Source organism: Corvus hawaiiensis, chromosome Z (genome assembly GCF_020740725.1).
Source record: "Corvus hawaiiensis isolate bCorHaw1 chromosome Z, bCorHaw1.pri.cur, whole genome shotgun sequence".
NCBI lineage: Eukaryota > Metazoa > Chordata > Aves > Passeriformes > Corvidae > Corvus > Corvus hawaiiensis.
Window position 1 is genome coordinate 76502037 of NC_063255.1, and position 22439 is coordinate 76524475.

The following is a 22439-nucleotide window of genomic DNA, read 5'->3' on the forward strand; positions in this document are numbered from 1 at the left end:
AGTGTTGCAAGGGACAGTGCCAAGCCAGCCCCTGCAAGAGGAGACACGTGGGCGTTCCCACCTGGCCCACAGCGTACATTAATCCACGGGATTCTGTACTCTTTGGCGTGTGGCCGTGTGGCCACAGCGGCGATGGGGGACCCTCATCACCAGAAGACCAGATGGAGGGGAGCAAGGAGGCGTCGCTGGGACCCTCGGATGGGTGATCTGCTTCCACCTAACCCCTGTCACCTCTCCGTGTTCCCCCACCCCCCACGCACACTTCTTTTTCTATTTCTTTCTCTCTTTTTCTCTCTTCCCTTCTTTTTGCCTCTTTCACTATTAAATAAAATACATCCGTTTTTTGGAAACAATATTTAATCTTGTTTGGTTTTCATCTCATTTCTGGGAATATTTAGAACGTTCTAAGTTCTTTCCGGTTTATGCTCAGAGACTTAGCTTGCTTTGCTTTTCTGAGTTTAAACCGGATCGTAACAGTATGCAGCTGCAGCAGGAAGCTGTGGGAAGAGGTGCTGCTGCCATGGCCCTGCGGCTCGGGAAGCCCATGGCTGTGCCCCCCAGCACTGGAGTGCCACCCCCGATGGGGCTTAAGGGGAAGGGCATTTAGAAGGGAGAGAAAGCAGCACCCAGAGATTTTGTGAGGGAAATAACCATTTATTTCCTTTTCCTTGAATAAAGAGTTGCAAGAGCCCTGCTAGAGCTGCCAGTGGGGCAGCCTCTGGAAGGCCCGGGGAGAGTCCTAGGGCCTGGGCTCCCTCTTTTGTCAGACATGCTGGGGCCCAGTGGACAATCAGTCCCTTTCCTGGGAGCACAGGGGCTGCGACTGCTGCCCTGGGCAGGGGGAGGCCTCTGATGTACCAGCTTCTTCCTCCTCATCAGAGCCTGGGGGACTGCTGGCAGGAGTCCCTTGCTGGGAACTGCTGGAGCTGTTGGAGTGGCAGCTGTTGGAGCTGCAGCTGCACCTGGAGCTGTTGCTGCTGAAGCTGGAGCTCCTGGAGTTGCTGAAACTGGAGTTGCTGAAGCTGGAGATCCTGGAATTGCTGGAGCCGCTGGAGCTGGAGCTGGAGCTGGCACTGGCCACAGGGCTGTTGTTCTCATCCCTGATGGCACCAGAACGCAGCAGCCTCTGGGCCTCCTCGCGGCACTGGCCCACAATGATGCTGATGATGCCATGGACCAGTGGTGCCGTGTGTTGCTCGAGGACAGGCTGCAGAACCTCAACCAGCATGTCAGCATTTGGCCCGTAGATGCAAAGGCCGTGCCAGATGGTGCTCTCTGTGGCATCAACCCACCACCAGCCCCGGTATATTTGCTCCAGCCTCTGATGCAGCCAGGGCCGCACAGGGTCCAGGAGATGCTGTTGTTGACAGAAGAGTTCTGCCCAGATCTCAGGCAGGACACTGCCCACAAACTCCAGCCCTGAACCCTCCTGCTCTGCTGGAAACACTGTCCCCTGTGGAGAGGACGAAGGGGACACCACAGGAGAATGGGAGCTGTTCTCATCCAGGCTGTCGGGAGCTCTCCCTGCCTGGCTGCTGGCATCTGGCAGCTCCTCAGGGACTGTGATGAATGTCTCCAGATAGTCGTCTTCTCCACGATCAGAAAATCGCACAGTCATTATTGTTCTTCTGCAGAGTGGGCACACTGGATTTCTCTGTGTCCACCGCAGGATACAGCCCAGGCAAAACTGGTGGTGACAGGGCAGAGTAGAAGCAACACCCTCACAAGTGCCCTGGCAGATGGGGCAGTTGCTGTCGGTCTCTGTGGACATTTTTGTGCTCTGCAGCATGCTGTGGAGAGATAAGGATCAGCACCTGTTTGCCCTCACTGCTGTCACATCCTGCAGGAGAGAGAGGCCATGGTCCTGTCTCTGAGGTGGCTGTCCTGGGGCAGGGAGGAAGAAATGGCCAGGCCCCTGGAGAAGGACACCTCTCCGAGTCCTGTCACCCACCCCACAGCCACGCCAGCAGGACATTTTCCTGCACAGCTCACTTTCAGTGCTGCATCTGCAGTGCTCGGCTGCCTGAAGCAGGCAGGGCGGGGAATCAAGAGTGATGGCTGTGGGACTGGCACCAAGATCTGCCAGTAACAGGCACCACCCAGCACTAGAGAAGCCTGGCTTGATCCTCCAGACCTCACAGTGTCGCTTGGATGGAGTTCAGGCTAGAGCCAGACTGGCCCAGGCTCTGCCAACTGAATATAAGCAGTGAGGGACACAATGTCATCATCCATTCCTCCTGTGATGTCACACAGTCCACTGCTCAGTGACATCAGCCTCCACTCACCTGTGACAGCAAAACAGGTATTTCACCTTCTGGTCACCCCCATATAAGTAGTGAGGGAAGTGAGGTCACAACCCATTGCTCAGGGATGTCACAGTCCACAGGTTGGTGACATCAGCCTCCTCCACCTGCTATTGTCACAGCAGGCCTTCCATCTGTGTAGGCACACGGTGTTGGAGAAAAAAGGGAAATACCATTTCTTGTTTCCAACTTCTACATTCCCATGTTGCGCTCCCTTGGTCACCTGCATCATGTGTCTGTGGCTGTGTGTCTCATTGTGCCTTTAAAGGTGTCCCTGGGATACAGTGACAGGACACAGGGGAATAATTCAAAGCTGTGCCAGGAGAAGTTGTTACTTGTTGGAACCCAAAAAGAACACAAGAGAAAAGAAGAAAAAGTGATACCTACTAAAACTGGCCAAATAGAACCTTTCTAACACAGTTTTGAGTATTAGAAAGCAGGCATTCTTTATTACACCATGCTGGTCACTCAAAGAATCCCGCCTCTAACTGAGTGCCCTGAGCATCAGGTGAACAGAGTTTTTATCATACGCACTGATTACATGTTCATTAGCTCTCCCTGCTTACTTGATGTGTATGTATTACTTTATTTTACAAATTTGCACCCTTTATTGGAGTCCCTATATGGTTCTTTGGGGTCTGTCTTCAACGTCCAGTGTGCTTTTTAGGTGGCTGTTCCTCAACCCCGACTTTGGAGTAAGCACAATACTGTTGTTTTGCAAAATAACTTCTGCTTTGTCAGCCTTGCAGAGCTGAGCTGGCATCCTGCTTGTGTTTTGCATGACTTCTGTTTACCTGTTTACTTCATCCGTTTTTTCAAGGCTGTGCTGCTCTGTTCTATGGTCCTTATCAAGTCCTCCCTTTTTTTGAAACAAAGTTCCTTATGGGAATTATTTTCTTAATACCTGTATTTCATTTTATAACATCAGGCATTACAACAGCTATAGAGAGATGTTTTAACCAAGACCACCTGGGTAACCATGAAGTAGGTTTGGTCCAGATTTCTTCAACTCCCCAGCAGGTGTCGTCTTGAGCCAAGGGGCTTTGCCCCTTTTGATTCTGGAAGAACATAGCCACGATTTTACTCTGTCCAGTTTCAATGCAGTAGAAGGTGCCCATAGAACTTGGAAAGGACCCTTCCACTTTTCGCTGTAGCAGAGCAGTTCCCCAGTCTTTCAAGTACACCCAAGTTCCTGGATGGAACTCGTTCACTGGTGTGTCCAGTCCCGCTGGTCTGGAGATCACCGCTGATCGCTGCAAATCCTGTAAAGTTTTACTAAGGGAAATGAGGTAATTATCCAAATCAACCTCTCCTTTTATGTGTGTGTTTCCTGAAATGTGTGGTACTTGGTAAGGGTCAACCATACAGCAGCTCCTAGGGGCTGATTTTGCTGGTGCCCCATGGCTGAATTCTAATTTGAAGAAGAGCAACAGGAAGGGCTTGGACCCATGTCAAGGAGGTTTCCTGACGTATTTTACCCAATTGCAATTTGAGTGTATAATTCATTTGCTCTACTTTGGCACTAGCTTGGGGCCTATAAGGAGTATGAAGAGCTCAAGCTATTCCCAAGGCTTTCCAAGACTCTTGTACCCCTTCTGCAATAAAGTGGGAACCTCTGTCTGATGGCATTCCCAAAGGTACCCCTCATCTAGGTATTACTTGATTCAACAGTATTTTAGACACTTCCCTAGACTGGTTGGTGCGACAAGGGAAGTCTTCTGGCCACCAAAAAAGGTGTCCACCAGAACTAGGAGGGATTTATACCCCCGTCTTCTGGGCAATTCAGTACAATCAATCTGCCACAATTCACCTGGAACACTTCCAGATTTTACGGCTCTTAGCACTACTTTGTGAGCCATGTTAGGGTTCTTTCTTTTACAAACTATATATTTTTGGAGTCTTGATTGTACAATCTGAGCCATTTTAGACCCAATTATAGATTTTTGCAAATGTTTAAAAAGTTTTTCAGTACTCCAATGAGTGTCTTGCAATGCACTATGTCATGCAAGATTGATTCTGGGACTAATGTTTGCCCAGCTGGGATAACTGCCCAGCCTCGCAGATCAAATCTTGCTTCTACAGTTTCAATTAGCTGACAGTCCCTAGCACTAGACTTTGGTCTTTCTGCTCGGAGAGCTATCTCTGGCAGGGGTATGAAAGATAAAACATTGTTTTCTAACATGCCTTTTTCTGCAGCCTCTTCGGCTAAATGATTCCCTAATTCCAGTTTGGTCTTACCCACTTGGTGTGCTCTGCAATGCATGATGGCAACTTCCTCTGGTTTCTGGATACTTTCAAGCAAATCCAAGATTTGTTTTCCATTTTTGATCGATGTGCCTTGAGATGTCAAAAGGTCTCTTTCTTTCCAGAGGTCCCGTCTGCATGTGCCACTCCAAAGGCGCATTTTGAATCAGTTCAAATGTTAACTCATTTTCCTCTACTCAATTCCAAAGCTCAAGTGACTGAAATTAGGTCTACTTTCTGGGCAGAAGCATCAGAGGACAGTGCCCCTGATTCGATTACCTCGGGGTGTGCATATCCAGACAGCTGGGTAGGAAGGTTGAGGGCATGGTCCTGTGACAGGACCAGCTGCTCCTGATGCCTGTACTGCTTTTGGCATCTGCTATGCTGCGGGTGTGCAGCTGCAGCAGGATTTCCTGTGGGAAGAGGTGCCACCGCTGACATGGCCCTGGGACTCCAGGGGCCCATGGCTGTGCTCCCCAGCACAGGGGTGCCACCAACAGTGGGGCACAAGGGGAAGGGGAAAGGCATTAGAAGGGAGAGAAAGCAATGCCCAGAGACTGTGAGAGGGAAATAATTTATTTCCTTTTCCTTGAATAAAGAGTTGCAAGAGCCCTGCTAGAGCTGCTGGCGGGTTGGCCTCTTGCATGGCTGCGGGGAGCCCTGGGGCCTGGAGTCCCTCCTCTTTGTGGGGCACTGGGCTCCTCCGGACAAGTGGCTCCTCTCCCAGCCAGGAGCAGAGGGGCTGTGACTTCTGCCCTGGGCAGAGGGACCTGCCACTGTCACCACCTCCTGCCACAGGTCTTCCTGGCACTGGTCTTGCCATGCAGGGATGGGCACAGGTGGGGAACAGCTGTGAAACCCAGGGCCAGGGGTTTAACATTGACTGCTCTTGATGAGTTGACTGGAAGTGACAGTTTTCCTTTTTCTGTAAACCGAGGCTGTCAGTGTTTCTGTGTTTGTATTAATGAGAAGGGTAGAATGTAGGTTTGTGGTTTAATGGAGAGCAAAACGGTGTCTGAATTCAACTGATTTTTTTTCTTTGAGGACATTTTTTCTGTGAAAAGTCCGAAAATCAAGGACAGCTTTTTGGAAGTGCTCAGAATCCACTGCCTGTGAGCACGAGAATACCTGAGTGACCCTTCAGAACCTTGAACTGACAAAGTGAAGGCAGGAACTCTTTTGGCTTTTTTAGAGGGAGAAAAATAACCAAACCCAAACCTATTTTCTGAATCCTCTGGAAAATCCAACTTATTCAGGAAAGTATCATTTGGAATCTTCGGATTTTCTGTTCATCATTCATTCAGACACTTGTGAAGCCACACCAGTAATGCTCTTTTTATTGATTTAACATGATGCCTTTTCTTGGTCTTACAATCAAGAGTCATACACAGTTAGAAGGGGAAAAGGGATTTTACCTTGGTATTTATTTTAAGGATCCTTAGGTGCACACGTCCAGGTCATATGCATTGAGATGCACCCCGCCGAGTCTATCTCTGTCTCTGTGTCCCCCCCCCCCCCCCCAACACTGGGTATAACATTATAGGTTTTACTAATTAGCATATCTATCAAAGATTCCCAAGTGAGAGGCTCAAGTGAGCCCCCCTCCCCAAAGAACCTTCCCCTGGATGGTTCTATCTTGGTTTACAGAATGTGTTCTGGAGAGGACCTTGGGGGCTGGGGCACACTGATCCCTGGCTACGAAGCTTCTAAAATGTTTAGTCTCTCAGTTTGACAAACAAGTCTAAGAATGTAGGCAAAAAGCACTAAGAATACAGAAGTTGTAAAAAGGGATAACAGGGGTATAAAATAAAAGGCAAAAATCTTTGTGGCATCGTTTCCCCCCTTTTAGAGACTAACAAAACTCTATCTTGTCTAGTCTCCACTCTACTCTACTCTATTTTTTACTCGCAGAACCGGTTTACGCAACCGGCTGCTCCACAGGAAATTACACAGACAATAACTACAATTACAGCTGTGATGAATATTTCTTTTACCCAGGCCCAGTTTGGTAACCATGAGGTGAGGGTATCAAAAATATGATCAAATTTTAAGGTGTTATTTCTAGAAGCTACTTCATGTAGAATTTGAGTTCCCTTCCAAATTTCATCCAAATCTTTCTTAATTTTTCTATTAAAATGCCAATCAATGGCCAGTGACCATTCCCATCTAGGGGTGGTAACTGAGTACAGATCTAGCAATCGCTCTTATTAAGAACTTTGGACACATTTTGGACCACGATCTTATGCAAATCATGGGGTGAACCTTGAACCATGGTTACCAGTTGGGCAAACAGCAAACACGTAAAAAACAGTTTAAACTGCATCTTTCTGATTTGAATCAGTCTCTGTCTTCTTGGTGATTTTGGGAGCAGAAGCTTTCTTCACCCTGGAGTAGTGAATCCACGGTCCCTTGCCAGCAACCTTGACCGCAGTAAAAGTGGTCAGCAAAACTTGGAATGGTCCCTTCCACTTGGCTTGCAAGGGGTCGCTGTCCCACCACTTGATGTAGACCCAGTCTCCAGGCTGGAATGGATGAGCAGCTGTGTCCAATCCTATTGGTTTGGAGAACACGACGAATCTCTGGAGCTTCTGCAAAGTGCAACTCAGAGCCATTAAATACTTTTGCAAATCATTTTTACTTCTCATATGAATTTCCCCTGGGATATGTGGAACCTGGTATGGCCTGCCATATAATATTTCATGGGGACTGATGTTGTCCCTTCTCCTTGGCTGTATGCGGACTCTCAGCAAGGCTACGGGCAGGGCTTGAACCCATGTCATGGATGTCTCTTGACAAATCTTGCAAATCTGGGTTTTGAGGGTCCCATTTCTACACGCACAGCTACTCTCTCTGGGTTGTCCCTGTACTTCCCAACTGAGTTTTTCCACTGCTGTAATTCTCGATGCATATGACCTGGACGTGTGCACCTAAGGATCCTTAAAATAAGTACCAAGGTAAAATGCCTTTTCCCCTTCTAACCGTGTATGACTCTTGGTTTTAGAACCAGGAAAAGGCATCACCCTGAGCGTAGAACTGCAACCAGGAGCCACCCAGGGAGGAGAAATCCACCCCCATCCCACCGGGAGCTCTTTAGGGAGCGCTCCAAGTGTCCCTCTGAAGCTCATCCTGGAGAGCAGCAGCAACCAGGGATCCTGAGCCAGCTGCGCTGCCTTTGGCAGCACTTTGGCAAAGGGTCTGGAGCCAGGGCGAGGGAACGGTGACTCTAACTGCTGCAGGGCAGGGATGAGGGAAGGGCCACTGACCCAAGTGCTGAAATGCTCCAAAATCCAGAAGGATGCTGGAGAACTGGGAAGCAACAAGTTCTCACAAGTGCTGAAGTGATGGAAGCCCTTGGAGTGAAGTTCCCTGAAGGAACTCGCAGGGGAAACGATGCTATAATAAGTAGGACCAGAAGGCAAAACTGTAGCACTGCTAGGAGACGGTCTATAAGCCCCACAGGCTATGGCTTAGGAAAAGATCAAGTATAAATTTGACATATTCTATTTATTATATCTATTAAAATACATCCTATATCATACTATAGAAGATAAATTGAATATATGATAAATGAATATGTATTATTTGATACATTTTGAGAAATTTTGAGAACTATTTTCATTTCATGTAGATTTGAAATATTCTTCCAACTTGGGAGAGTGAAGATGTACTGCTGTCCAAAGCCTTCTGCCCACACAGCAACCAGCCCACGGCTGTGTCCGTGCACACCCACCCACCCAGCACCGTCCTTGCTCTTCTCGGCGTCTCTGGGCTGCTGTTTGCACACAATTAGGGTGAATTCAACTCGACAGACCTACGAGTGGGGTGTCCAGCTTGTCACGAACGCTGATGTGGCAAGGCACAACACACAGCTCTCAAATCACTTACATTATCACACGTGCTTTCTTTCCTGCTGGGGACTGAGGAACTCTTAAAAGCACCAAGGATACAGAAAAGAGCTGCAAAGAATTGGCATCTTACTACTGCTGGTATCCTCAGGCAGGAAAACCTGTTGGGTTTTTTAAGGTTGCAACTTTCCAAAAACGAGGAAAGCTGCTTAGCATCAGTACCGCCATTGTAAATGGTTTTAGTGACTCGGCGAAACTGGAACGTTACCTTTGGACTCCATCCTTGGTTAAAATCACCTGCCCTGACCTGCAGACTAAAGCACCACCCGCAGCAGAAGCCACGTCAGTCACTTCTCTCAAAAAGATGTCTTAACTTTGCAAGAAGAAAGGAAAACGCGTCAGAAACTATGGATTAATGACAAGACTCGGAGAAATAGTCCAAAGAAGAACTCGGAAGAACTACTGGGAGAAATAGTTCCAAAGCAAAGGGCCGCAGCTTCTCTGGGACGCTCCTGGTGCTCCAAGGCAGCCGGGCTGCCCTGGCTGCCCAGGACGCTGCGCACCACGGGCCCCGCAGAGCTGCGCAGCAGGGAGGCAGCTTCGGGCACCTCAGCCCCAGGGCAGGAGCGGCCTCCTTGCTCTGCACGGCTGCCTGTGGGCAAACGCAGCGTGCCGGCCTTCTGCTCTTGGCCCCAGCCCGGCCTGGCAGGGCTAATCCCGTTCCCTGTCTGCACTGTGCTAAAGAGGGACTTGTTCCTTTCCAGCCCTCCAGGGCATTCATTTGCACCACAAAGCACTGAAGGACTGAGGCCTCAACAACAGGCCCTGAGCCAAAGTTGCCCTCTAGATGACCCTTCTGACCAAATGTTCTACGGGTCTGCTCCTTAACCAGGCATTACCATCAGTGGGATCTGTGCATCCCTTCATTGGTGGAACGTGTCTTTACCTTTCAGTATTTAGAATCCGGACAAGACCACGAGTGGCCCTGTTTGGGGTGTAGGATCCAAGACAACTCCCTCGGTTCCTCCTTCAGCCATGGCTGGGCTTTGGAAGGAAACAAAGAGTAGAATGAAATCAGATGTCCCTGCAATAGAAGTTCTGTCAGATTGGTTGCTCAGCACTAGCAAAGCCAGGCTACTGGTGCCTAGGCAACAAGATAATGCTTGAGCTCTGCAAAAAGCTGTAGCTATGCGGAAAGAAGTAGTTCCTTTGTAACAGGGCATGTGAATGAAGCCCTTTCTAGAAATCAGCACATTTAGCAGAACAGGCTAACTGCAAAAGCTAACCACCGGCTATTTGAGCCGGCAATCTTAGAGAGCATATGCAGGAAGCAGGGGTGAAAAGTTCAGGAAGACTTAGGCGCCTTCATCAGAAACGACCACCAGGAGGCTGACCACCACCTCGTGCAGAGACTGTGCATGTGCTGCAAGGGCTGACATAATCACGCGATTGGAAAACATGTTGCAATATGAAGGTTAGGAAAGTATAATGTGCATATTAAGGAAAAAAAGTATAAAATCTAGTAGTGTGCGAAGAATGGAGTGAGTTTGTGGTGGAGTTACTCCCCTCACTCCCGGTGTCCAATAAACAAATACCTGCTCTATAGGCCTCATACTACGGAGTACTGCTTTCTTGCCCAGTTTTTGGGCATCAGACTTTGAAAACTATTGTTGATTTCAGACCAGAGGAAGAGAACAACTCCACCGTTCCTTTTTCCCAGCTCTTTCAAATGGTGTTATGAAATTTTTGTCTCTTCCCTTATTCTTTCATGGTCAGACAAAGATTTACTAGAAAACCATCAATTTACCCAAGCAAGCACATTCCCCTTTCCACTGCTTCAGTCAGGACAGTTATTGCTCTCCACGGAGTTCATAACTAGAATCAGACTGGCCATGGGGCAGAAAGCTGGGCCTGTGTGAGAGCCCAGCAAGCACAGACCCCTGCTTTTCATGCTAAGATGGCTCATGCTCCTCCTTTCTCAAAGCATTTTCACCTCTTTCTCCTTGTCATAGTATATCCTATTGTTTGTCCAGCACAAACATAGTTAAGATCTAAATCTCAGAATGAAACCATCAGCCTTGCATTCTAGTTTGCCTACTACAGACATATTTGATTGCAATTTCCATCATCTGCTGTGCTGTCTGCAAAAAATAAATTTACATTCTGTCATCAAAATAATGTTGTCCGATAAATTTGTCTAATTCTTAAACAATGCCACTGCTTTGACCTTAACAGGGGTAATTCTGTGTGTTGGCTTCACAGAAGCACACAGTCCTCAGCTGGTGCCAGGGAGTGCTGAGTGTGCCTCAGCACTCAGCACGCTGAATGTGTGGAGTTTGATTGCTGGAGTGCAGTGTTTTAGCAAACATCCCCGAGGCCTGCATCTGTTCCCATAAACAGCAGGAGCTCAGAGGAGATGGCTTGTGCTCCTTTTCACCTGCTGCTTATCTCCACACACCGAAATACCTGAGAATCGTGGCTGTATTCGTCGGCAGACAAGGAGCTGTTACTTGACCGAGCCAGGAGTGACTGCAATACCATAAACAGAAGTGATGTTTCCAGGAAAGTAAGGTACCCATTTTTTGCTGAAGAGTAAGGGTCAAATTCTCCCAACACTAAAATGTCCTTCTTATTTATCCAGTGAAAATTGAATCTTGCTACCTAGAATGTATGGTTTTCTTTTACATTCCAAAAGAGTAGGTCTAAACTGTCTTGTGTCAAAGGAGTGACATTATGGGAACAAGTTTCTCCACCTACTTTTTATTTGGTTTGGTGGGGGATTGGTGTTTGGGGCGGGGGGTGGGGGGTTTGTTAGTTTAGTTTAGTTCAGTTTAGTTTTGGGTTGGGGATTTTTGTGGAGTTTTTTTGGTTGGTTGGTTACTTTGGTCTGGTTGGGTTTGCCTGTTGATGCTTTTAGCCTGAGACCTACAGCATACAGAAAGGTAAAATCCCTGGCAGGTGCATACCTGGAAAGCAGTTGGGTGCATAAGCAGGCAGACTTATATCCCTAGCTTTAATAGAGCAAACCCTACTTTGTCTCTTCATTTCTTCACTTGAGCCTTTTGCAAATATTTGCATTTTCTTGATCCTAAATGCTGACAACAGATGCTTTAATTTCTTTCTTTTCTTTTACTTTGGCTTAGGTCTCAAATGTCTTCAAGTTCTTCTGGTAAGAAGACATCCTTTACTGAAGGACACAGCAAACATATGAGGTGAGTTTTGAGTCCACGAGATGTCCAGGTCCCCAGTACTTCCCTTGACATGAGCTGCAAGATGCAGGTCGCTGAGATGATACTCCTGGACAAGAAGAGGGAGATATTTCTTCCATTGCTTGGCAAGAAGCTTTTCCAGCAAGCAGAAGGATGCAGGAGGGCACCTGAACCCCAAGAGCCCTGCAGAATTTGTCTGCCTCTCTCAGCTTGTGTGTCACTGATAAACACACAGGCTCACAGCCACACATCTGGATGAGGAAGAGTCCATACCATGTAAAGTCCAACAGCAGTATTCCAAAATCACTTCTGAGCTACCTTAGCCAGTGACTCAACTACCTGTGACAGCAGCCAGAACGAGATGCAATTATTACTGAAAACTCCCCTTAATCCCAGTTTTGTTCCTTTGCCACAGTCCTCCCCGGAGTATTTCAGCATGACCTTTAGTCCTCCTGGAGCTACTCAGGTAACAAATGCCATTTCCCCTCGGCACACTCACAGCCAGCCTGAATGGGCACAGACGATGAGAATTTCTTCCTCCTGAGGTACCTGCGCTCTTAAACGTCCCCGGAGCGCTTCCACTAGCTCAGCTCACTTGAGGGAGGATAACCATCCTGGCACACCTGAGCAGCATGTCCAGGAGACAGGGTTACCCAAACCAGGCCATCACAGCTTCAGGTTTGACAAGACTTGTGCACACATCACACAAAACAGTTCATGCAGATATTCAGTGGAGGCTGCAGAATGTGCAGAGAGATTTTAGTCGGGGGGGAGCAGCACTAGAACAACCGGAGATAGATGCTGTTTGCAGACAAACAAACCCAAGTGAGCAAACACAAAGAGGCAGAAGCTGCTTGTGAAGTTCAGCAAAGAACCATTTCAGACCAAGTTCATCCCAAAACTAAGGTGCAGTTTCAGGGCAGTTACCATGACTTCTTGCTTTGTGGTTCTGGCTTTTTGTATAAAAGACTTCATGTTCTTCTCTCTTCTTACCCTCTAAAGTCCAGGGACTAAGGTGGCCCCCTCAGTGTTGGTGAGCAGGTTTCAAAACCTGGGTTTTGAATTCACTGGACTCAAAAGCGTGGATGCTCCGTACCTGCTGTTGCAGTAAGATTCACTTTGCCTGATGGGATTCTACCTCCCATGCAAATATTGTTAGTTATGTAAAACTTGGGGTCTACGTGTTCGCATACTGGGTTAAAACCACATCTGTAAGGAGGAAGAAAGGCATGAAGATTCTCTTCCCCATTCTGTAGCCAAGGAACCCAAGAAATACATGCTAAATTCACTGACTTATTACTTGTTTCCCAGGAAGTTCTCACTTTTATCAGCAATGTAAGTCCAAATACAGACTCCAGGTAAATTGGTCAGAAAAATGTACGTTTATTTCTTCAGCTTCTACTCTTCATGGTGCTGTGGTTAGACCAAGTAACCTACAACACTGGCAGGAACAGCCTTTGCCACAAGTACAGTATAGAAGTAAACAGCAAAGGATGGGTTCAGCACCAGCAGTTAGTTCCCAGAAGATCAGCAACGGCTTGGCTGCTGCATGCCCACCATGTCTGCATCACCTTAAGGGACATTGCTGTCGCAGGTGTTGGAGGAAAAACTCTCTGAGCATCTGAGATGGAAAGGTGAAGGCAGTGACACAGCTGTGTGCCAATCCGAAAGTGAACATTGTGTCTTCCTACGCTGCAAGGAGATCCTACATGCTAGCAGAAGAGCACAAAGGACAGTTTCACCTGAAACACACACTAATGTATTGCAGATATACTGAAAATATTTATCATTTCTAACAGCTTCTCAAAAATAAGTCAGTTTAGACTGTTTGAACGTTGCCCCTGTTGCACGTAATACCAGGAGACCAGTGAAAAAACAGATTTACGTAAGGCATATTTCGCTTTCAGAACTGACTGCTCTTTTACTTGGAACTGGTAAGTAGTCACCAGTAGGGAAAACATTAAAACTGCATTTTCAAAGTGGTAAAAACTGTGATTCAAAAGCTACAGTGCCAGGTAGGGAAAAAGGAAAGATATGCAACAGCATTAATACTTTAAGTCATCAGGCCTGTACACTGAGTGATGTTCTCTACCAATTACTTCTAAAGGGGAAAGGATTAATTTTAAGAGAAAAATCTTAATCTAAAACCACATACCACAGTTTTAAGGATTTTTCTTTCCTAAAAATTAACAACCTTTTCTGTTGTTAATTATTAAACCAATTTTTGGCCCAAACACTGAAATATAATATCCATTATTTGCCTTGTGGTGTTGGTAACTGACATTAAATTCTACCGGTAGGGTAGAAAATTGGGAATGAGTCATGCTGCCAGACACAAGATAAGCCCACTTCTTTTCAAGTTTCAGTATCCTTAAAACACAGCTAAGAGTAACTTCTCATTCTTAGCCACGGAGTACTGTGGAAAAGTCAACGCAACCATAACCATACTACAGGGGTGACTAAACATTCCAATGCACAATCCGCTTTTCAGCCACCTGCTTCCTCATCTCTAGTAGGGCACAGGTCCAGTGTCCGTATGTTTCTCAGAAGCCACAGAGATTACAGAGGAGATCTTCAAAAAGAGGCTTTTCTGCATGAAGCAGTGCATAGACAAATGAAACATGGGGAAAGATGTCCCTTCTTTTCTGAACTCTTGTCTTCTCCTTTTTGCCTATTCCTTAGAAATGGTGTTGCAATTCGGTCGCTGGGATAAGTTTTACAGGAGTTGTTACACTGCGCTTAAAGAAAGACAAACCCCATCCCACCGAGGTGGATCATTCGTAATTCAGGTACTGTTTTAAGCTGTTGAAGATGAATCGGGAAGAGATTTTCTAGGTAGTGGGTTTCAATTTTTCTGAGAAAGCCAGCACACAGAGGAAGAGATGACAGGGCATCTCTAAACCACTCCGTGCAAAAGACTATTCCACAATGTGGTGAGACCAACAATCCTTGGGTCACCCATAGGCCAGGGACTGAAGTGACAGGGCAGGGCTCCTCACAAAGGGACCTGGAAGGAGGGCAAGAGAAGGCAGTGTTAGCTGGAACTCAAGACAGGCTGGATGTAAGGAGAACATCCCCTCTGTGTGTGGGATGAGCTTATGCCACAGCACCAAACATGAGCCCGCAGGGTAAAATGATGTAGAGACATAAAAAAAAAAAAAAAGGGCATGAATTAAAGAGATGGAAGAATTAGGTCTATTTTTTCCTGCTACGAACAGAAAAATGTTTCCAGTTCCAGAGAGAATTTAAAATAACAAGTGACACTAAGCACAGAGGATTGGAAGATCACCTTGGTTAGTCTCCATTGAAAAGACTTGGCTGCAGGAGGGATTTTGCATTGGAACTCTCCCCAGACTGGGGAAAAAAAAGAAGAGAAGAAATGATTCCTGAGGAAAGAAAAAGGCAAAATCTCTCGGAGAGACACCAGCGTGAGTTCACTACAACTCTAGGTCATTAATCCCTTGGGGACGGCAACATCCATCCACGGTGCGGGACTAAAGCTTTGATGGCAACGCTGACAAAATTGCTGCCCCTTCCTGTTGCTGCTTCTGACTCCAGAGAATGAGAACTGGGCCAAATGTGCCCAAGACAGGCAGAGACAGTGAGACAGAACCAGCCAGTTAGCTGGAAAAGAGGCAAAAAGCAAGTCCTCAAGTGTCTCCTTTCCATCATTTCCCCTGGTCTTGTTGGACCAGTCCGCTTTGAAGTAGGGAACTCTGTTAGCAACCCCAAGCAAAAGAGTGAAGCTACTCAGTCGAAGATCTTTTTCCTCCCTCCCTTCAGCCATGCAGAACACAGAGAGATGCGGCTGTCACTTGACACATAGGAACAGTTTCCCATGGGATTCCTCAGTTTGGACCCTTTCTGAAATTTGCTGCGCTTGCCTTGGTGGTTTGGGGTCGTGCTGCGAAGCAAAGGCAGAAGGCCGATTCCAGGCAGAGAAAGCAAGGGTTTGCCCCGTGCCGGTCCGTGCCGTGCCCGGGCAGCGCCCCGGGAGCCGCCCCGCCCGCGCTGTGCCCGCAGCCCCGGCTTTGTGCCGCTCGTTCCCGCGCGGGGCCGAGCGCAGCGCCCCCCTCAGGCCGCGCGCCGCCGCTGCAGCTGCGGCCGTTGCGCTGCGGCCGTTGCGGCGCCAGTGGGCGACAGGCGCGATGGCCGAGCTGCCGCTGCCCGCCGGGCTCGATGCCAGCACCTTCCCCGCCAAGCTGTGGCGCCTGGCGAACAGCCCCCGCGTCCGCTCCGTGCGCTGGGACACCCAGGGCCGGGGGCTGCTCATCGACCGCGCCCTCTTTGAGCAGGAGCTGCTCAGCCCGCCCGGCGTCCAGGGGCCGGCCCCGCGCACCTTCAGAGCCACGCAGTTCCGCAGCATCGTGCGGCAGCTGAACCGCTACGGCTTCTACAAGGTGCCGGGCCGGGCTGGCGCGGCTGTGCCGGGCGATGCCGGGGCCTGGCTCCACTACAGCAACCCCTGGTTTCGCCGCGACCGCCCCCACCTCCTGCTGCGCATCAGGCGCCGGAGCACGGCCAGCAAGCACCGCCTGGCGCCCGGGCCGGAGCGGCGCAGGCGCTCGCCCTGCGGCTCCCAGCAGCGCCCCCGGCAGCGGCCGCGGCCGGCGGGGCCGGAGGGGCGCGGGCGGTTCCAGCCGCTGCCTCGGGAGCGGCCGCCGCTGCCGGCAGGGCGGCCGCCCAGCGGCTTCTTGCCCCTGCACAGGGAGCGGACGCTGCCGGACGGGCGGGAGCTGCGCAGCCGGCGGCCCAGCCGCTTCCAGCAGCCCCCCAGAGAGCGGCCGCTCCTGGCCCGGCGCCCGCCCTGTGGCTTCCACCTCCTCCACAGGGACCGGCCGCAGCCGGCCCGGCGGGACGGGCCCAGCCGCTTCCAGGAGCTGTACGGGGAGCGGCCGCTGCCTGCCGAGCGGGAGGTGCCCAGGATCCCGCCCTGCGAGCTCCTCGGGCTCTACGGGGAGCCGCTGCTGCCGGTCAGGCGGGAGGGGCTGAGCCGCCTCCAGGAGCTGTACGGGCTGCAGCCGCCGCCGGCCGGGCTGCCGCCCTGGGCTTTCCAGCAGCCCCACACGGAGCGGCCGCCTCCGGCCGCGCGGGAGCTGCTCAGGATCCCGCCGGGCAGCTTCCAGCAGCTCCAAACGGAGCAGCAGTCCCCAGCCCGCAAGCCATCAGGTAGGAAAAGTGTTCTACTGCCCTTGCTTTTCCCAAAGGTCATGAAAAGTGACCGTTTGAAGTATTTCCCCACAACGCTCTGTCATTCTCGGATAGAAATTGTCAAACCTACAAGGGAGGGGGACCTGGAAAACCAAAAGAGTCTCTGTCTGGTTTTCCTGTGTGCTTCCTGTGATGTTTGCTGCAAGGCGGCAATCGAGCTCTGTGTCCCAAAGCCACATTCTGGAGCCTGACCAATGTGTTTGGATTCCTGCAGGCACACCGGGCAGTTCAGCCTCCAGTGCTCCACCTGGCAGCGCTGCTTGTGCAGCATCGACGGCCTCCAGCGGGTCACAAAATGCACCTGGGCAAGAGGAATTGCCTTCAGTGGATCTGGGCCTTCAGGTCGAGCAAATGATTCGGGAGATCAGGAGATCCATGGCTGAAAGGTCTCCCTTTGCTCAGGTAACTCCACTGGGTGGGTATGAAGGGGCTGGGCGGAGAGCTTTTGAACGTTGCTGCAAAGGTTTCTTTAGTTGAATTGATTTCATGATTATTTAGTGATGGAATTCTTGTTGTTCAAGCAAGACTTCTGAAAGAAGAGGAATGAGAAAGTTCCCCCCCTTAGTGAGGATGAGAGGCGTGAGCCTGTGGTGGCCAGGTTTGGGTGCTCCTTTTGCTGGGAAGAATCCCTGGTGCAGGGGCCTTTGTGGTGATGCTCTGTAGGTTCTAAGAGGCTCTGTGTGATGGGAAAGAAGAGAAGAGTGTGGGGAGAATTGCCACTGAAGGCAAAGTGTCCCCTGCAGGGAGGGGCATGCGAGAGGTGCCTCTGTTAGAGCAGCAGACGTGGGCTCTGCCTGTTTTGGGTGGGAAGGCCAAGGCAAAGCAAGGGCTGGGCTGCAGCTGCTGCTGCTGCTGCTGTGTGAGCTGTGCCGAGCCGAGCGTGCAGGCGCTGCCAGAGCCGTGCTTGGGGATGGGCTGGAGCTGCAGCTTTCTTGTCTTCTCAGTAGCCTGGTGCCTCCATTCCAGTTTCTATCTGGCAAATCCTCAGCTGGGCAAACTTGCCAGTCTTGCTCTCCGTGTTCCAGAGCTCAGGCACCTTCCTCTTGGGCATCTCTGTGGGAAGAGATGTGTGCTCCCATGCAGTCCCTGCAAAGCTGCAGCTGGATGTGACTGTTCTGCTGTTGTGCTCAGGGCTGTGGAGGGAGGGGCACATCCCTGTGCCAGGAGCTGGCAGGACTCCTTCCTTAGTGCCCACTGCATGTGTTCAGTGTCAACTTTGTCAGCTTTGGCAGCTTTTGGACTGTGTTTGAGAAATCAGTCTTCTCCACTGTTGAAGGCCTTTGGGGTGCAGACTTCGTTAGGAACAAGGGATGAAAGTGTGTGAGCAGTGGAGCTTTTAGGGGGCAGAAGTGTTGGTTTTGAGGCCCCATGACTTGTGTGATTGGTGAGCAGGACAATGATGATGCTGGACATGAAAGGGTTAAGGACTCCTTGAAGCCCAGGGGCTGCTTCTGTGTGGAAGAGCAGTTCAGTCAGGGACCATGAGTCCTTGTGTTTGCCAGATTCCCTCTTTGACTTAGGAATCCCCTTCCTCTTAACCCTTGCCTCTTCCCAGCCTTGCCTGGAGTGTTCAGTTCCTGTGTTGGCACTGGCCTTTTTGCGTATTATTATACAACTTTGCCAAAGAATTTCTCTGTTTTGTTTAATATGCAGACCCACTGCCTGCTGCAGATATATTAGCCAGGAAGGGCAGAGTCAAGGTGGAGTGTGGGATTTTTTGGGATCCCCAATATCTCATTGCCAAGTGTGATGAAGTTCTGTCTTCTGTAAACTCAGACACAGCAGTTTTCAAGAGCATTTTCTTCTTCAAGAGAAGAAAATGTGGCAGGCTCTGATCTACTGTGTCCCTGCAGAAAACAGTAAGTGATCTTTGGGTTTCTTTCTTTCTGGTTTTCTTTTCAGGTCAATCTTAGTGTTGCCCCTGAGTCTTCAGGAGGGGAGGCTGGGAACAGGGCTGCAGCAGAGGGAGCTTCACCTGGCACCGAGAGCTGCAGGAACAGTTCCCCAGAGCCCGAGGAGCCTGGTAAGGAGAGAGCCCACACTGCTTTAGAGAGCTCTGAGGTGGCTGCTCTGAGCCTGCCTCTGGCAGGAAGGGAGATGAGAAGAGTTGAGTTCCTGTCTGCAGGGTTGGTGCTCCCTGGTGCCTTTCGTTCAATTCCTGCCCTGGCACAGCCTCCCCGAGCCCTGCCCTCCACGCTTCTCCAGAGGCACTGACACCGAGTGCTGTGCTGTGGCCAGAGAGCCGTGAATAACCCTGACCCTGTGGGAGTTGTGTCACCAACCCGGGTGTCCCAATTTTGAGCTGAAGTCCGTGGATGAGTTTGCTGCAGGGTGACAGTGCTCTGGAGGCAGCACTGAGTGACTCTTGAAGCAAGAGAGCAAAACCCCAGCAAAAAGTCAATGTAGAAGTCTGAGCTTTTTGTCTCAGCACATTAAATCAATGTAGGACCAATCTGCTGGTAGCCCTAGTGAGCCATGTTAAAAATACAAGCAGCAGAAGCTCAGAGGCCAAACAAATCATAAACCACAAGGATTTATGATTTGGAAAGGAAAAACTTAACTTACCCCAAATTAGCGAGAACTAACAGGAGAGAGAGAGCACCTTGGATCTGCATTCTTGAGCAAGGCTGGTGCAGCCTGCAGGCCTCATGGGGAGCTCTTTCCCTCCCAGCTCTTCCTGCCAGAGCTGATGGTCGAGTTGAAGCCGCTGTTGCTCACTGCAGAGGGCAGTTTGTAGGTCCCAGGTAATGGAGCTGGTTCATAACCCAGCTCACAGCACCCTTCAGCTTCAGCCGTTTCAGTGAGGACTGAGGTGTCTCTGTCAGCACAGAGGAGGAACAAGGCTGGGCTTCTGTGTGGGAAGAAGCTGGGACTGTCTGAGCTTCAGGCTCTCGTTGGTGCCATTTGCACTGCGAGTGCTGAGACTCTATCGGGATACTTCAAACCTTTGGAGGTTTTGCAAACTTGGAATGCTCCCTGTTCTCTAAAGAGCAGCCTTCAAACTCCCAAGTGAGAGTCTGCCTTTCAGGTCACCTTTTACAGTCTTTGATAGAAAGGCAGTTACTTCCAAAAGGAGAGATGCCTGAAGGCCTATATTGACTCAGTGTTCCTTTTGCTTCCCAGATTCCATCTGATCTACCTCTCCAGGAGGGCTGCCTTGCGTGGGAGGAAGGGACCGAGGGAGAGCCTGTGACCATCGGGCATGTGGAATCCCTCTGTTTGTAGCTAGATTTATAGATGTTTATAGTTATGTTTATATATCCATATAGTTATTTATAGTATTTATACTCTACTTATTAGTTACATATAGTATTTATAGATTTATACAGTTGTGTTTATAGGTGCATGTATTTATAGATCTGTGTAAATTTATATAGTTATACATATGATATAATTATATTTATACATAGGCAGTTACAGTTATAGATTTGCAGTTATAGTTATATATGTGTAGAGAAAAATTTATATATATATAAGTTGTATTTATAAATGTACATAGTTATATAGTTAGAGATATTTGGGTGTTTAGATACATAGATTGATGTTTATATAGGCCTAGGCTGCATTCTAAGCTCCTTCTGCCCTCAGCCACCTTTTAAATCTCTTGTTTTTCGCCCTGTGCCCCCTCTGTCCCCTCCTCCTGTGCTGGCTCCGAGCTGGCGGCCGGGCCGGGCGGAGCAGCAGCTGCAGCCCCGGTGTCCCTGGAGCGGTGGGAGCTGCCGGTGGCCGCAGGCCCTGTGCCCTGAGGAGCTGCTGGAGGACGGTGAGACAGAGGGGGCTGAGGACGCTGAGGAGGCAGTGACACTGAAGGGACGGTGACCTTGAGGTGCTGGTGGGACTGGGGGGTTTGGGGGAGCAGAGGGCGAAGCGGCACTGAGGTAACAGGGAAGTGGCACAAGCTGAGGGGGTTGGCAGGTCTAAGGGGACAGGATGGATCTGAGGGGACTGAGGGGCGTGAGAGGACTGTGGGGGTCTGAAGAAACTGAAGGCGGCTGTGCGTTTTCCAAGGGCATGGCAGGGCTGAGGGGATGGAGGGGGCCAGCAGGGTGCACGGAGGGGTCTGGGACTGCAGCTCTGCCAGGCCTTGGAACCAATTCCAGAGCCTCCACTTTTGCCACAGCTGCCCTGAAGACCTTGAGAAGAGCGGAAGAGTGACGAGAACCAGCAGGGAGAAGCTGAAGGCCACAGCAAGAGCAGCGAATACGGACCTGCTGCTGCCGCCCGAGACCCTGGGTGAGGCCCCAGGGCCGCTGAGGCAGGGTGGGCGTGAGGCTGGCGTGGGCTTTGGCCGCGGGCACTGGCCGGCTGGGCAGGAGCGGGCCCTGCCCGTGCTGGGGCCGCTCAGCGCGGCTGCCCCGGGCGGCACAGGGGCTGTCCTTGGGCAAGGCAGCTGTGCCGGCAGGGCCCGGCAGCGGTGCCGGCTGTGCCGCGCTGCCGGGGGCTGCGGGACGGTCCCGCCGGGGCTGCGCTCGCCGCAGCCTGGCCCGCTGGGCCTGCTTTTTCTTTCTAACCCTCCTGGGGAGGCTCTGAGATTTCCTCTTCCCCGATGGAAGCGCAGGTGCTGCCAAGGGAAACGTCCCGATCCTGACTCGGTGTTCCCTTTGCTTGCCAGGTGTCCCATCTGCTGTCCCCGTCCAGGAGAGCTGCTCTGCACGGGAGGAAGAGACCGAGGGAGAGGCTTTGATGATGGGGCGGCTGGAATCCCTCTTCTTGTATCTCTGTTTAAAGATGTATGGACTTGCTCATAAGATAGTGACCATTACATGGATATTTATATGTAGGTTGCTATTTGTATAGGCATATTTGTATATGTATGTTGTTATATTTATGGGTGTATGGTATGTATATATATACATATATGTTTGTAATTATATATATGTGTATATATCTATCTAAGTATATATGTATGTCGTTATATCTGTGTTAAGTTCTGTTTCCTATGTATACTGTTTTCTAGGTATCTATTTCTATTGATGTAGTTATAGGTATATGGCTACTTAAATAGGTATAGTAGTATTTGGTTAGGTATATATGTCTATTTTTATATTTTTCTATGTATATTGATCTATTTCTAGGTGTAACTATATTTACATATGTGTTGAGATGTACAGCTATATATTTGTATTGATTTAGTTGTATGGATATGTAGATTGGTAGGGTTGCCTATAGATAGGTTTGTTGTATGTATCTATTTATAGATATAGTATGTAATATCTAATATTTAATCTATATTTCTATCTGTATATTGTGGTGGTTATAAATGTCTTTTTTCTATTTCAATATGTGTTTATTGAGTTATTAAATATTGAATTTTCTATTTAAATATGTGTTTATTGAATTATTAAATATGCTGTTTATTGAGTTATTGGCATAGGGCTAATTAGAGAGGGATATTGATATTTTTCTACTGATATATGGGCTGTACGCTTGTAGTAGTATGCAATAAATTAAGTTGTTAACCTTCAATTGATCTTTGTGTATAGTGAGTTGCTGTAGAGGTTGCCAATAAATTAATTCTTGTTGACAGAAGTTGGTATTTGTATATTTTTACCTTGCATTGTTGTAGAAATCTAATAAAGAACTTTTTTTAACTTGAAGTTAGATCTGTAGAGTTCTATATTGTCAGC

General features: G+C 49.3%; 1 protein-coding gene and 1 long non-coding RNA gene across 2 annotated transcripts; both read left to right on the forward strand.

Annotated features, from left to right (window-relative positions):
• Positions 1-15749: 15749 nt before the first annotated feature.
• On the forward strand, positions 15750-19956 carry LOC125320294 (fibrous sheath CABYR-binding protein-like). Its single transcript, XM_048292429.1, has 4 exons — positions 15750-16770; positions 17027-17214; positions 18715-18835; positions 19936-19956. The coding sequence occupies exons 1-4, from the start codon at positions 15750-15752 to the stop codon at positions 19944-19946; spliced, it is 1341 nt and encodes a 446-aa protein (XP_048148386.1). The 3' UTR covers positions 19947-19956.
• On the forward strand, positions 19951-21638 carry LOC125320105. Its single transcript, XR_007200993.1, has 3 exons — positions 19951-20575; positions 20933-21045; positions 21425-21638. It is a non-coding gene; the product is annotated as an uncharacterized LOC125320105 (long non-coding RNA).
• Positions 21639-22439: the final 801 nt, after the last annotated feature.

What these genes read in the sequence shown, in the direction of transcription:
- LOC125320294 (XM_048292429.1), top strand. Translation starts at nt 15,750, where the DNA reads ATGGCCGAGCTGCCGCTGCCCGCCGGGCTCGATGCCAGCACCTTCCCC. An exon ending in CCCAGCCCGCAAGCCATCAG is followed by an intron (nt 16,771 to 17,026) that starts GTAGGAAAAGTG and finishes GGATTCCTGCAG; the next exon opens with GCACACCGGGCAGTTCAGCC. An exon ending in AAAGGTCTCCCTTTGCTCAG is followed by an intron (nt 17,215 to 18,714) that starts GTAACTCCACTG and finishes TTTTCTTTTCAG; the next exon opens with GTCAATCTTAGTGTTGCCCC.